Source organism: Pogoniulus pusillus, chromosome 31 (assembly GCF_015220805.1).
Source record: "Pogoniulus pusillus isolate bPogPus1 chromosome 31, bPogPus1.pri, whole genome shotgun sequence".
Lineage (NCBI taxonomy): Eukaryota > Metazoa > Chordata > Aves > Piciformes > Lybiidae > Pogoniulus > Pogoniulus pusillus.
In genome coordinates this window covers 7979003-7993139 of record NC_087294.1, presented here as the reverse complement: position 1 = coordinate 7993139, position 14137 = coordinate 7979003, and the positions used below count along the sequence as shown (strand labels likewise).

The following is a 14137-nucleotide window of genomic DNA, read 5'->3' as shown; positions in this document are numbered from 1 at the left end:
CACATTTGCTGGGGAAGATTCGTCACGGCTTACTTATTATTCCATCTACACAATCCTATAGGCAGGCCTTAAGATGCTCTAGAGAGCCTGAACATGACCTTTGTTTCTCTCACTCTGCTGCTTTGTTTTTCTCACTCTGCTGATACCACTACTGGGAAAAAGTGTTTAGCAGCACAGAATCCATTTTGCTTGAAAACACTGGCTAGCAAGTATAACATAAATGCCACTCTGGTGTACATTTCAGCTGCAAAGGGCTTCCTGTAGAGACCATAGAGAAATTAACTAGTGAGTTGATACAGCTAGAGAAGAATCTAAAATTAAAAATTAATTGTTTCATCAGTGGCTTCCTGAAAATAGCAATTAATTATTTATTATGAATACATACATATTTATCTTTTAGCATTCCACAGGTCCAAATGGGCTCTGATACTTCATTTCTACAAAAAAATACCTCAAACACCATCATGGCCCTTTTTGTTGTTTTCTTCCGGGGGGGGGGGGAACCAACATAAACTTCCTCCCCCCAAAAAAACCCAAAACAAAACAGAAAAGAAAATTAAAGTCTTGAAAAGATGTAAGATGGTCCCTACATTTGTTTCCACTAAGCACTAAGCAATCAGCTGGAGCTGGGATTGTTTAGCCTGGAGAAGAGGAGGCTCAGGGGTGACCTTATTGCTGTCTACAACTACCTGAGGCGTGGTTGTGGCCAGGAGGAGGTTGCTCTCTTCTCTCAGGTGGCCAGTACCAGAATGAGAGGACACAGCCTCAAGCTACGTCAGGGAAATTTAGGCTGGAGGTGAGGAGAAAGTTCTTCACTGAGAGAGTCATTGGACACTGGAATGGGCTGCCCGGGGAGGTGGTGGAGTCACCGTCCCTGGAGCTGTTCAAGGCAGGATTGGACGTGGCACTTGGTGCCATGGTCTAGCCTTGAGCTCTGTGGTAAAGGGTTGGACTTGATGATCTGTGAGGTCTCTTCCAACCCTGGTGATACTGTGATACTGTAATAAAGAGGAAATACATAGGTGGGGAGACCATCATACATGACCATCATCACTTGAATTTGAGCTTTGACTTACAGCATCATGGTTCACTTCGAGCCCTGGCCACTAGCTATTTCTCACCAGTTTCTCATTCTGGTGAAGGAAGGTGATGGAACATGGTCAGAGAGAAGAAACTCTGAGAGCCTATTTTAGGTTTCTTAGAGACCTCAGAATCTGAAGCTTAATGGTCTTTTTGTTAGAGCTTTCTTCTTTTAAAAACATCCTTATTATCGTAGCTCTAGGCATTCCCCATCCATCTCCAGACCTTTCTGGCATCATCATTCTAAATCCTTTCTTCAGACACCAGTTTTACATTCCGGCCTTCAAATAGATTATGCATTCATTATGGTTCTGAACACAAGCAGCATCAGCTCTTGTAAGTATCTGGATAAGGGACAGCCTTTGAAAGCCCAGTATCCTATGGGAAATGCTACGGCTGATTCACCAGGTGCCAATATTCTGTCTGGTAATTCACAATTGGTACTCTGCCAATTAGCAGTAGGAGACATAACCGCTAATACTGCCAGCTGCCACCTGAACTGCCATTCTTACATCGTCTTTTTCTCTTCCTAGCCTGTTTTTCTTCTGGTATCTTTTGCGAGAGATTCTGCAGCAAGGCAATGTCATTAAAACACTCAGTTAACATTAAGGCAGTGCCCAGAAAGGCAAGTAGCATAGCTTAGAGAGAAGGCAGCCCTGGCTAGGGCTGGGTGCTAGGTTGGACTGGATGATCTTGGAGGTCTCTTCCAACCTGCTTGATTCTATGAAACAACTGAAGGAGGCAGGAGTTTTGCTAAGTAGAAAGCAACTGGGGCACAAGGAGGAAGGTCTGTGCAAGAAGGACACCTGTTCTCTCTTTCCCGGAGAGATGCCTTGTTGAGGCACACAGGGATGTGCATTCTTTTCAAGGCACAGGCGAGTGGGTTCAGTCGCGGCGTCCTGTATCTGCTAGCTGAGGAGGAAGATCCTGCCGGGCTCACAGCCCTTTGTTTGACCCCAGTGATTTCAGAGGATGACCACCGCCTGCGCGCACAGCGCTGTGCAGGCCTGGCCGGCTGCGTCCCTCCGCCTGTGGCGCGCCCGTGGCTCCGCAGCCCGAGGCGCTGCCCTGCGGCAGGGCTGCATGGGAAGAGCGTGGGGCCGAGGAACCGGCACGCAGCGCTCCACGCTCCGGCCGCTCTCGGCAGCGCGGCAGTGAAAAGATCGGACAGGCCCAGAAGCAGACCCCGCCTCAGCCCCGCAAACCGCAGAAAACATCTCTCAAGCCTGGCCTCGGTCACGCAGCTCGATCCTGCGAGTCCACCAGCTGCAACCGCTGAGCCTAAATTGCAGACAAGCACCAAGCCCACCACTCCCCGGGCATGGGGGCAGGCACGCAGCGGCTACCGGCGCCCCTCGCTCGCCGGTCGCCATGGCAACCGGCCAGGCCGCAGCCCGCCCACCCGCAGCCTGCCCGCGCCGTGTTCCTCCCGCGGGGGCGACCGCCGCCGCAGGGGCCAGGTCCGGGGGCGCCGTGTCCAGAGCCGTCTCCGCTCCACGGGCCCTTTACGGCCGGCGGCAACCGCCACCGCCTGCTCCCCGGCACCGGGAAGGGACTCCCCGCACTCCTGGAGTGGTGCGAGCCCGGCAGCCGCTCAGTTGTGCCCGCGACAGGCAGGATCAAGCCCGGCTGCGCCACTGGAGCCGGCCCGGGGTGGGAGAGAGGGAGGAGGAGGAGGAGGGACTTCGCAGCGGCAACAACTGACGTGTCCCCGCCATGGATCTCGGCGTGATTCATCAGCAGCGGCGGGGCGACCGCGGGGTGCCGCGCACTGCCCCCGCTTAGGCACGGCCGCAGCTGGGGCAGCCCCGCACCGCGCTGCCGGACGCACCACCCTCTTCCTCCTCTTCCTCGCCGCCTGATCCTCTGCCCCCGCTGCTTCGCGAGGATCCCAGGGGAAGCAAGATGGAAGAAATCCTGCGAAAACTGCAGAAGGAGGCGTCGGGAAGCAAGCATAAGGCGATCAAGGAGAGCTGCACCTGGGCCATCGGTAAGGGGCGCGGGCGCAGCCTGAGGCTGACCCTGCCGCGGCCGGACTGCCGGAGGGGCGCGGAGCGGACCGCGGTCCGGCCCTGCCCGTAGCGGTGCGGGAGCCTCCGATGGCTCCGTTTTATAACGGCGGGGGGAGGGAGACCTCAACAAACTTGTTCCGCGCTGGCCGCGGAGCCTCCGGCTGGTGGCGAAGGAGCGCCTTAGGCTGTTCAAAGTGCCCGGGACCTCCGCGCTACTGGAAGAGGCTGTGGCACCTGCTGACGGTCCCGGAGGGCATCATAGAATCAACCAGGTTATCCCTCCCCCCCCCCGCCTCCTCGATCTGCGCCGTGGGTCTTACGAGGCGGATCCGGTTATCAGTAGCTATCAGTTTCTGTGTGTGTTGAGGGAGGGGTGTCGCTTCCTTAGAAGTTCCCACCTCCCCCTCCTCCTAAATCCCCGTAAAAACCGCTCCAGTGCAGTTGTCAATTGCTGAGTTATGTTTGCACATCTGTTTTAAAAGCTGGATTATTTTATTTTTTTGGGCTGGATTCCATGGGGTTTATTTTTTTGTTTTGTTCTGGGTTTGGTTTTGGGTGTTTTTGTTTTTTTTTTAATAATGGAAATAAGGATCAATAAAATACTATAATAAAAATATATTCTTTTAAGGGAATATGAGCTTAGATGCATTTTAGCATCCACCCATTTTCAGAGGCTGGCTGTCACTTGAAGTGCTTTTGATGCTAACTAGACAGAGCAGTGGTCAGTAACATCCTTAACTTGCATTACCATCATTATCATGCTTAAATTGCTTTAAACTTTTATTTTCCATTCATACATAGAGCAATCTGTGGTAGTTCATACCTGTTGCTGTCTTGTTGCTGGCCTTTCAGCTTGAAGTTCAGTGGATTGCTTCAGCAATTGTGTGTTGTCCTTGCATAGCAGCCATAATAATAACGTCTATAGCGTTTCAGTTTTAATGTGTGGTGCCAAAGTGCTGATACACAGAAGGGAGTTCACTGAGGAAAGATGGTACTCCATGCCTTCTCATTGGGCACCCCATGACCCGGCAGACTCATACAAAGGAAGAATTGGTGATTTGGAACACCTGTGATTGTTGTTCTGCCAGCTAGAGCAGGTGTAAACTTTAGGATAATTGGCTTAGAGATTGCAGCCAAATGCATTACCACGGTTGAAGTAAGAAGTTACTTTTAAAAGCTCTGTTGTTTTCTTTGGTTATACAGAAACCTTGGATTCTCCAGATGCTGCCAAGATACCTCCATATAAGCTAAGGTAAGAACATTTAACATTGCATCCTGTGGAGCTGTAGTTGTACAATTGAAGTAAAAATCTGAATTAAAAGTGAAGTAGACAGAGGAGGTGGCTGATTCTATGTGATTTCTTTAGTTTGTACATATATATCTAGGTTGGTAGTAGTGAATAATTGGCTGATGAGCCCTTGGCTTCTAGCCATGAATGAAATGTATGGAAATGTGTTTAAATAGGCATCAGTATATATAATGGTGACACTTTGTTAGAAAAGAGGGGGCTTTTTTATGGTCTAAAGAGTTTTCTTTCTAAATTACAGCCTTTGATGTAAGTGGTGATGCTTCTCATTCTTCTCAGTGTGTTTGTTTTCTTTCAAATCTTGATTAGTATTTGTGTACTGAAAATAAATATTCTAGAAATTGAAAGGTTGTATCATCATATAGCTAGGACACTGGGTAGGAAGTAAAAGAATAGCTTCTATGTCAGTTTCTTCCTTTAGCCTGCTAGTTTATCTTAAGTAAGCCTTTTCCCTTCTGCTTCCATTTATTAATTACCTAGAAAGGTTGGAGCAGATGATCCTTGAGGTCTCTTCCAACATGGCATTCTACCACTGTATGATTTTTACCACCTACAAAATGGGGGATGGGGAGTATGCTGCCCTCATTTGTAAAGCTACTTAAGATCTCACTTTGGAAATTTTGATTGCTATGGAGAAAATAAGTAGGCAAAAGTGTCCCTTCTGACAGAACCATTAGGAAGGATCAAAAGAGACTGCTAAGTGCACTGTTCAGAACAGAAGGATGCTTTCACACAGCTTGTGGTTAAGATGAAATACTTAGGCTGGCCTTGTTAGAGAATGCAACAAATGCTAGAAGTTTTTATAGGTTCAAAAACCACCTCGACAAAGCCATGGAGAAAATTATTGAAGTCTATCAGGTGCAAAGGTAGCCTTTCTTGTTGAGAAGAAAGGTATTATTCAGTCAGAGGTGATTGAGTTTATAAGAATATGTAGGAGTGTTCCTGTAAACTTAGCCCGTCCTGTAGTCCTCCTAGGTAGCTGGCATTAGCTCCTGACAGAAGTGATGCTTTTTACCACAGTGGTGCACTCCTGGAAGCATTCTTATCTCCACATTTCTCCCCACTGCTCCTTTCAGATATGCTTGGTGCAGATTTATGCATCCATCAAATAGGGCTGGAATAAAAGTGTTTATTTTGCTGCTCTAAAATCCTCTCAGCCACAGTCCACAAGGGGCCTCAATCAATGGGGAATGGGTGTATCACAGATCTGACATGAGCAGTGCCAGGCACACATGCTTCCAGCACACTTGGGCAGCTGAGAACATCCGGATGAGTGAATCCAAGTAGCTCCATCAGATTATGTTTGCTTGGCATTGTGGTTGGAGAAAACTCAGCTTTGTGAAAAATGAAACTAATGCCTTCACAAGTGTAGCTGTGATGAAGTAAGCTCTTAACATGAGACTTGTCAGTAACAATGCACTCAACATTACTGGATGCTTTAGAAAATGGAGGGTGCACTTGGAAAAAAGCTTTGGATGTGAGGTCTTTGGTATGGTTCTGACATGCTGTCTCAGTGTGGGAGATGTTGCTGTCACCAGTGCTCCCCAGTTTACTCTTCATGATTTGCTAACAAGCTGTTACCTTACTCCAGATCAGCACACTGGGCCACATGTTCACTGGCATGATATGCAAGTTAGAGAAAAGAGCTTTGCTTGGTGTTTGTTAAAGAACAGCACTGTGATGACTTGGTTCCTAACACTGCAAAAAAACAGCCTTGAAAATAGAGCAATGGCAATGAGCAGAAATACAGCCAAGACAGGTGTAGGCTGGGGCAATCCTGACCATGCCCTTTTACTGCTTTCATCAGGTGCAATTCATGTCACCTGCTGCAACACAGATCAGCCCCTGCTTGCTGATCCAGTTTGAATCTGCTGTTCACCCTTTCTGTTACAGTATTTGTGAGTGTAGTAGCAGAGCCTGGCCATATGTTCTGGAATATTCCATGATACTAGAGTTAGAGTGAAGACATAATCTTTCCATCACATAACCCTAGTCAGCAACTCAGGTCTGAGATCCATAGTGGCAACATACTGAAAGTCTTAAAGGCAGCCTGACAAATGGATCAGGAGAAAAGCACATTTGTGAGGTCTCTCCCAAGAGCAGCAGCTGGAGGAGCATTTTCAATACTGTGTGTGCAGGGAGGACATTCCAGCTTGTTTAGCAGGAAAGTTTGCTGTGTCCTCACAATGTGCTGAATACAAGAAAAGAGTGTCATCATTTCTCTACAGTATGTTGGGGGAAGTCCATGATCTAAGGCACATCTGTGCTGCTGAAGATTGAGCGGCCGTGTCCAGTTGAGATAGGCACTGGCTTAGTTTCACAAACAGCAAATCTTCTAAGTATCCAAATCAGTATTGTTTCTCCACAGAGCAGCATCTGGCTTCCACTAGCAAGTTGTGATGCTGTTAGTGCCATTGAAAAGGTTGGCTGTGCCCTTACTTAAGTTCTTTTCTTTCTGGAACTGAAGAGTGAAGTCTGCTCATGAGGATGTGTAAACTGTATGCTTCTTTTATTTATTTATATAATTAAAAAATCAAAGGCCATTTGCTGCTTTTGGCACCACAGTTCTAGATGAGTAGAGGTCCTTCATAATGTTTTATTTTATGACTGTGTTCCTAATGTGAGACTGAGGAATACCAGATATCTCTTTGCATTTCCTCAGACTCTGACTTAGATGAGTTCAAGGTTTTTTTACATGTATTAAATCTCCACTCTACTGTTGGAATAGGTTAGTTCTTGTGTTGTGCCTCTGTTATGGAGCAACAGACAGACCATATTATGGTTCCCTGAAGTCTGCACCATTAGTGAGAGGGTTCAGCTGCAGCATTTCTGTGGGAGTCATTTCCAGCACCTGTCAGGTTGCAGTTTAGAAGGCACATGTGTGCTGTGTTTGGGAGCAGCTGGAATACTTTTGCCCCAAGGGACTACAGTGGCTGGACATTCAGCCTGGAATGTCATTCTTTAATTAGTTTGGTAGAGATCTGTTGGATACATCTTCAGGGAGCTATTTGAGACCATTTTACTTTTCAGCTTCCTTTGATGTTAATTGGACTCATTAATCCAAATCCCAGTTAAAGACCTTCCACATTAATTCTAGTGAGGGGCATTATTTAAATGCCTCACTTTGTAAAGAGATGCAAATCTCCATAAAATAAGGAGTTCTCCACAGAATCCTGTCAGCTCTGCCTTGAGATTGGAATATATGTGCTTTTCCAGTGCTTTGTCAGCTGAAGGCTTCACCACAGATGTTGTGTGGTTCTTGAGGAGGGAAGACTCACATAGCCCATTGGTGACTGGTCTGCTATTACCTGCCTAGTATGATGATGCTGGCCTCTGATGAACAGGTGTTGTGAAAATTGGATATACACTAAGTGCTTAAGGAGGCTGGCTGGCTGACATAAATATTCAATTAGAGAGAAGGAATGGATGTGCTGGTGTTTTAATTGGTGAATTGATCACATGGTAAATAGCCTAAGAGACCTTAATGCTGTCTGCCAACAAACATATTGTTTGCTGCTAAGTTGTGCTACATTCACTTTGGTATTCTCAAGATGACAAATTCTGCTCTAAGGCAAGCAACCTATACAGAAAAAGTCTCCCTCTTTGTGGTTAATTCCTGGGTAGTTTCCCTGCGATTTTAGAGGCTGAACAGGCACAAGAAAATAATCTTCAAAAAAGAACATTGGATCAAAGTGGTTTAGTACCCATGAGGATTATCTACATGCCAGAGAGTAAAACAAGAGGCTAGACAGTGCTTGCCAGTCACAGACTGCTTTGCAAAAACTTGAGCTTACCAGAGTTTCTAGGAATGCTTTATGTGATCAAGTCATGCTTTATAGGCTATGTTTTGTACTTAGTGGCTTTGCGTCACCATGGAGTGGTGCTGCAAAGAGAAGATTGCTTAGGACTTCTATAGGAAGCTGTGGCTTGATGGGTAGTTGAGCTGTTGTGTTTTGATGTTGCTGTCCTCACTGGAATCTTGTAGTTTCTTAATGGATCCTTGCCATTCTACATTAAGTTTTTGGGTTGTTTTTTTGGTTTTGTTTGGTTGTTTTTTTAATATTAGCCTAAAGAGATTCTTTTCATAGTTCTGAGATACCTCCTATAATTTCCAGGTTTTGTAACTGTCCTGTCATTTAATTCTAACCAAAGCAATGGCAAAATACATTTTTCCCTTCTGTCAGTGTAGCAGAAGGCTCACTGCAGGCTTGATTTTGAGCTGTTCTGGATATCTTGTGTGGCTGCTGCCTTTTTACTCTCAGAAAAGTATGGATGAATGCAGAGGAAGATGCACAGGCAAGACTCAATACTATAAATTGCTGTTCATGCTAGTTTGGGGTTTCCCTTGTGGGCTTTAAACTAATGACCATGAGACACGTTGATGAGCGTTCTGGCACAGCAGCTGATGTAATTTGTATCCCTTCAAAGAAGAACCAGAAAGGCTTTCCAAATGCTTGCTTATCTCTTCAGCATATCTATATACTGCTTGTTTCTATAACTAAAAAATGTAGAAAGTAATTGAAATCAAATGGAGGTACAAACTCAAGCCTTCAGGGCACCAGTTCTGGGTACCAATGGGAGACATGCAGATCCTGGCTTTCAGAGGTGCCGAGCATTTCTAAGTCCTGTTTGTGTTGGAAGCAGATTCTGTGTTCATTACTGAAAAGGTTTGTATCCCCCTGGTATTTCACATTCTCCTTTCTAACCAGTCTGTATTTCTGGAGATTAAAACTAGAAAGTCAGAAATCAGTGGTGAGCAGGGTATTAACTAGCTTATGTCTAGTTCTGTCTCTCCTGTTTGTGTCCCAGTTCTGTTCATCTTGGTGATAGTTTTTGAGGGCAGTTTGTGAACTTCAGGAAGCCAATGAAATGAAGAAGAATCACAAACAGAAGTAAGTCTTAAATTTGGCTGAACTGTGAAACACCTATTCCCCTTGTTTGTTTTTTGGGTTGGGTTTCTTTTTTTGGTTGGTTTTGGTTTGGTTAATATAGTCATAGGAATTTGGGGTTGAATTTGGCAGTTCTGTTGTGCTGTTTACTTTTGCCTCTCTAGCTTTGCATCTGACATAGTTCTTGAGAAGCAATTACATCCTACAAACTTAAATAAAATATTCTCACTTATTATCACAGAATTTCTTAGACTGGAAAAGACCTTCAAGATCATTGAGTCCAATCATTAGTTTCACACCGACAAGTCCTTGACTAAAGGGCTAAAGGACTAATTTTAGCTTACATATGCTCAACAAATAGTGAAAACAGTAAGTGCAGTGTGGTCATCATCAAATATCCAATGACATAGAGACTTTCCATCCACTTAACTTTGCAGATATCTCATCCACCTGAATCTTGAGATGCATTTTGGCTTCTGCATTTTGAAGAAATATCAGTGATTCCATGATTTAATTCTTCTCCCACCTATTTTGTTCATCATATCTGTTAGATACTTTCTGCTGGGAGTGTGGAAGCTGATATACATGTCTAGAAGATTCCTGGACCAAAAGGGAGCAATGACTCTCTGGGTGTTTTTTTGGTTGGTTGTGGTCACTGGTGGGTATTTTTTTGGGTTTAGTTGTTTGTTTCTTTTTTTAACATACCTTTATTTTTCTCATTTTTAAAACACTCCCCATTTCTGCTGTCACAACTACTCAGCTTTAGGTGCCCCTGTGTTTTCCTTTTGAATGTGTGTGCTGGATATGTGACTCACGCTGCTCAACCATTACGCAGTCACTATCAGACATCCAGCAAGTGGATGATGAATTCCCTGGCAGGCACCTGGCCAAGAAGAGATTCTAGTGGCAGTGTGCTGGCAGTTTAGAGGCTGGATCCAGGCTTCTGGGGACATTTATGTAGCCCATGTGGTGTTTCAGATGGTGTCTATGCTCTGGTCTTCATTTAAAATGGTGCACTCATTGCTCTAATGTTGAGGGGTGGATGAGGGGAGATCAGGGCTAAGAAAGACAGTGTAGCACTGTCTGATACAGTATTTGGATCAAGTTGCATCCTTTTATCTGGGATATGTAACTGGCCCTATTTCTTGTCTGATGGGCAAGTATTTTTATCTCAGCAGAACACTGCATCTGTTTTGGGACCCAAAAAGACTGCAGCGTCAGAGAGGAAGGGAGGTGTGTAGGGCAAATTTCCCTCACTTATGTCTTAACTTCTGCTGTCAAGACAAGATTCCAAAAACATTGGAAGGCAGGCCATGAAATCTGCAAGTCCCTAAAAACCTGTCAGCTGGGATTATGGCTCTGGAAGGTATCAAAGAAGGTTTGGTATTGACATGGGAAAAGGTGGATGGTTTACAAAATACCGTTTCCCTTGCTCTTTTTGTGGGTTTGTGGTTTGTTGGTATTTTGGTTGTTAGAAGGTTTGATATTGACATGGGAAAAGGTGGATGGCTTACAAAATACCATTTCCCTTGCTCTTTTTGTGGGTTTGTGGTTTGCTGGTATTTTGGTTGTTAGAAGGTTTGATATTGACATGGGAAAAGGTGGATGGCTTACAAAATACCATTTCTCTTGCTCTCTTTGTGGGCTTGTGGTTTGTTGGTATTTTGGTTGCTATTGTTGTTGGATTTTGGCTTGTGGGTTTTTTTGTTTATTTGGTTGGTTTGTTGTTTGTTTGGTTTTTTTTAAAGGTCAGTGCTTCCTGTTTCTGCTCTGCTTGACATGCTTTGTAATAGAATACTCACCATTCCTTTGGGATTTTTGTTCCTTTTATGGATTCTTTTAGGTTTTGTTCTAGATTCGTAACCAAAGCCTACAATGTACTGGTTTTAGATGGGATAGAGTTGATTTTCTTTGTAAGAGCTGGTAAGGTGGGAGTGCAGTGCAGTGAGGAGTGGCTGAGTTGCCTGTCGAGGTTAGCTTCCAACATTGTGTTACTGTGGGAAGTACAGGATGAATTCAGTACAGGAATAACACCAATAAAAGATGAGAGCAGACGTAGTTTTAAGTGTTTGTCTGAGATCCGAAAACAAACACAACAGAAATATTGCCCCATGGGTCTAAGGATGATAGTGGGACAGCAATATGTGGTTTTGTTTTAAACACCTGATCATTTTTAGTGGTTATGAAGGAGAAGCAAGTGAGAACATCAGGAGGCTGTTGATAATTGCCTTAGAGAATTAAATATGTTTGAGCAGAGGAGAGAGGGCAGAAGGGAGCGGATGGAAGTGGCAAACTGAGAGAACTCTTTGTACTAAGTGAGGTTTGACTCTGCCATCATCTTTGATGTTCTGCAAGTCAGGAAAATTCTTTGTTTTGAAAGGGAAAGGGTGAGTGGAAATGGTAAAAGCTAGTGGAAATAATAAAAGCCTTTTCTCACAATCCTTTTTTTGACCCTCCATGAAAAGTGATGCAGCTGCACAAAATACACTACCTTTGGTTTCCTTCAATGTTTATTGCTTAAGAAATTAAATATGCCAAGGTGCCAGGGGAAGTATAGGCTGGATGTTAGGAGGAAGTTCTCCACAGAGAGAGTGATTTCCCATTGGAATGGGCTGCCCAGGGAGGTGGTGGAGGCACCGTCCCTGGAGGTGTTCAAGCAAAGCCTGGATGAGGCACTTAGTGCCATGGTCTAGTTGACTGGCTAGGGCTGGGTGCTAGGTTGGACTGGATGATCTTGGAGGTCTCTTCCAACCTGGTTGATTCTATGATTCTATAAAATTACATAATGCTTTGCAAGTGTGGGGGTATTTTTAACAACCTTAGGTCTGACACAATTCAGATTTGCACTGCTCTGAAAGTTGAGTGGAATTGCAGATCACAGCATTAACTGACCAGTAATGGTCAGTGAATCCTCATCCCCCCAATTCTTCCTCAAACCTTTATAACTAACCCTGAGCCATCTGGTTGTAATGGACAAAGTAAGGTCCATGCTCTAGTACCTCTGTCTCTCTTTTCTGTCCCTTCAGTCCTAGCTATTCTCAGCATTGTAAAACTTCTCCTGATGGAAGATCCATTCTCCTGAGATGCTTTACTTCTTGTTTTCAGTGTACTGAAATAAAAATGGTTTCAGTGAAAACATCCTTAGCTTCACTTGCTGGCTAATCAGATATATGGAAGAGAGGTTTTGTGGAATAGCTTGATGAGTCTCCACATTTGTAGACTAAGTACACCTTGTGTTCTACCTAAGGCCAGGGCATATGCAGTAAGGGTGGGTACTCTGATCCCCAACTCATCTTCATGCTGTATTGTCAGATCACAGTATCACCAAGGTTGGAAGAGACCTCATAGATCATCAAGTCCAACCCTTTACCACAGAGCTCAAGGCCAGACCATGGCACCAAGTGCCACGTCCAATCCTGCCTTGAACAGCTCCAGGGACTGCGACTTCACCACCTCCCCGGGCAGCCCATTCCAGTGTCCAATGACTCTCTCAGTGAAGAACTTTCTCCTCACCTCCAGCCTAAATTTCCCCTGGTGTAGCTTGAGGCTGTGACTTCTTGTTCTGGTGCTGGCCACCTGAGAGAAGAGAGCAACCTCCTCCTGGCCACAACCACCCCTCAGGTAGTTGTAGACAGCAATAAGGTCTCCCCTGAGCCTCCTCTTCTCCAGGCTAACCAATCCCAGCTCCCTCAGCCTCTCCTCGTAGGGCTGTGCTCAAGGCCTCTCCCCAGCCTCGTCGCCCTTCTCTGGACACGCTCAAGCATCTCAATGTCCCTCCTAAACTGGGGGGGCCAGAACTGAACACAGTACTCAAGGTGTGGTCTAACCATGATAATCAATGCAGTCACCTAAAGTTTACAGATTGCTTTATAATGAAGACCTTGTGAGGTTTATGTGTGTTGTCAAATTCTGTAACAGCACAGTGACTATCACAGCTTTCGAACAAAGAGCAAAAACCTGTGGGGGGTGAATGTTCTAGGAAGAGTTAAGATAATGTATCACAGATTATAATTTTGGCATTGTCCACTTTAATATTCTGTGCAGTCTTTTGTTGTCTCTCTTAATGTCCCCTCAAGCAAAAGTACATCATGTGCATGTGTTTCTTCTTTTGTTCTGTTTTGCTTTCATCTTGACAACAGTGGCAGGCTCCTATCTAGGAACTTTGTGTTGAAGGCAAGATGTTATTAGTGAGTAGAGCAAGGAAACAAATGACCTTAGAAGCACTCTCTGGCTGAGTGATTGTGCTGAGCTATTTAATTATGACTGCATGAGTTCTGTGGTCTTGGCTGCATTAGGCTGGACGGAAGATTAAATTGTTCAGGTTTGCCTTTCCCATGAGTAGAGCTGCTGCCATGACAAATCCATTTCTCTTGCAAAGTAAGTAAATAACAAAAATACAAAATGCCAATATCAAGCAGTATTAAATTGCAGTCTCATTCAACTTTTCAGGTTGAAAAATCCTTAAAGTTCTGATGTCTGACAGTGTTAGGTTACTTTTAGGCATTATTCGTCACTTCCTTTTTCCCGTCTCATTAACATCCTCTGATAAGCAACTCCTGTGCTTCCATCTAGAGACAGGTTCATTTGAGTGAGTGAAGTCATTGCTTTGTGTCTTGTTTTGAAAGGCAAAAGAATCGAAGAGGGGAATACACCAAGCAAAGAGGAAGCTAAAATTAAATACTGAGTTGGAGGAGAAACCCAGAGAGAGCTCCAAGAGAGAGCTGAGATGAGAAAAAAATCAGATATGGAAAGAAAAGGAGAGTTAAGCCTCAAGTCAGGTGAAAAAGAAGCCTTTCCACTATAACTGTATAAAGGAGATGCTGAAAGTGGTAAGGAAGAAAAATACTTTC

At 44.7% G+C, this 14137-nt stretch overlaps 1 protein-coding gene across 1 annotated transcript in view; it reads left to right on the top strand.

The window, feature by feature from the left end:
* Positions 1 to 2793: 2793 nt before the first annotated feature.
* ARFGEF3 (ARFGEF family member 3) overlaps positions 2794 to 14137 on the top strand; it is a 104740-nt gene continuing 93396 nt past the window's right edge. The window contains exons 1-2 of the mRNA XM_064169355.1: positions 2794 to 3070; positions 4296 to 4344. Of these exons, the coding sequence (XP_064025425.1) occupies positions 2986 to 3070; positions 4296 to 4344 (134 nt within the window). The 5' untranslated portion in view covers positions 2794 to 2985. The remainder of the gene's footprint in view (positions 3071 to 4295; positions 4345 to 14137) is intronic.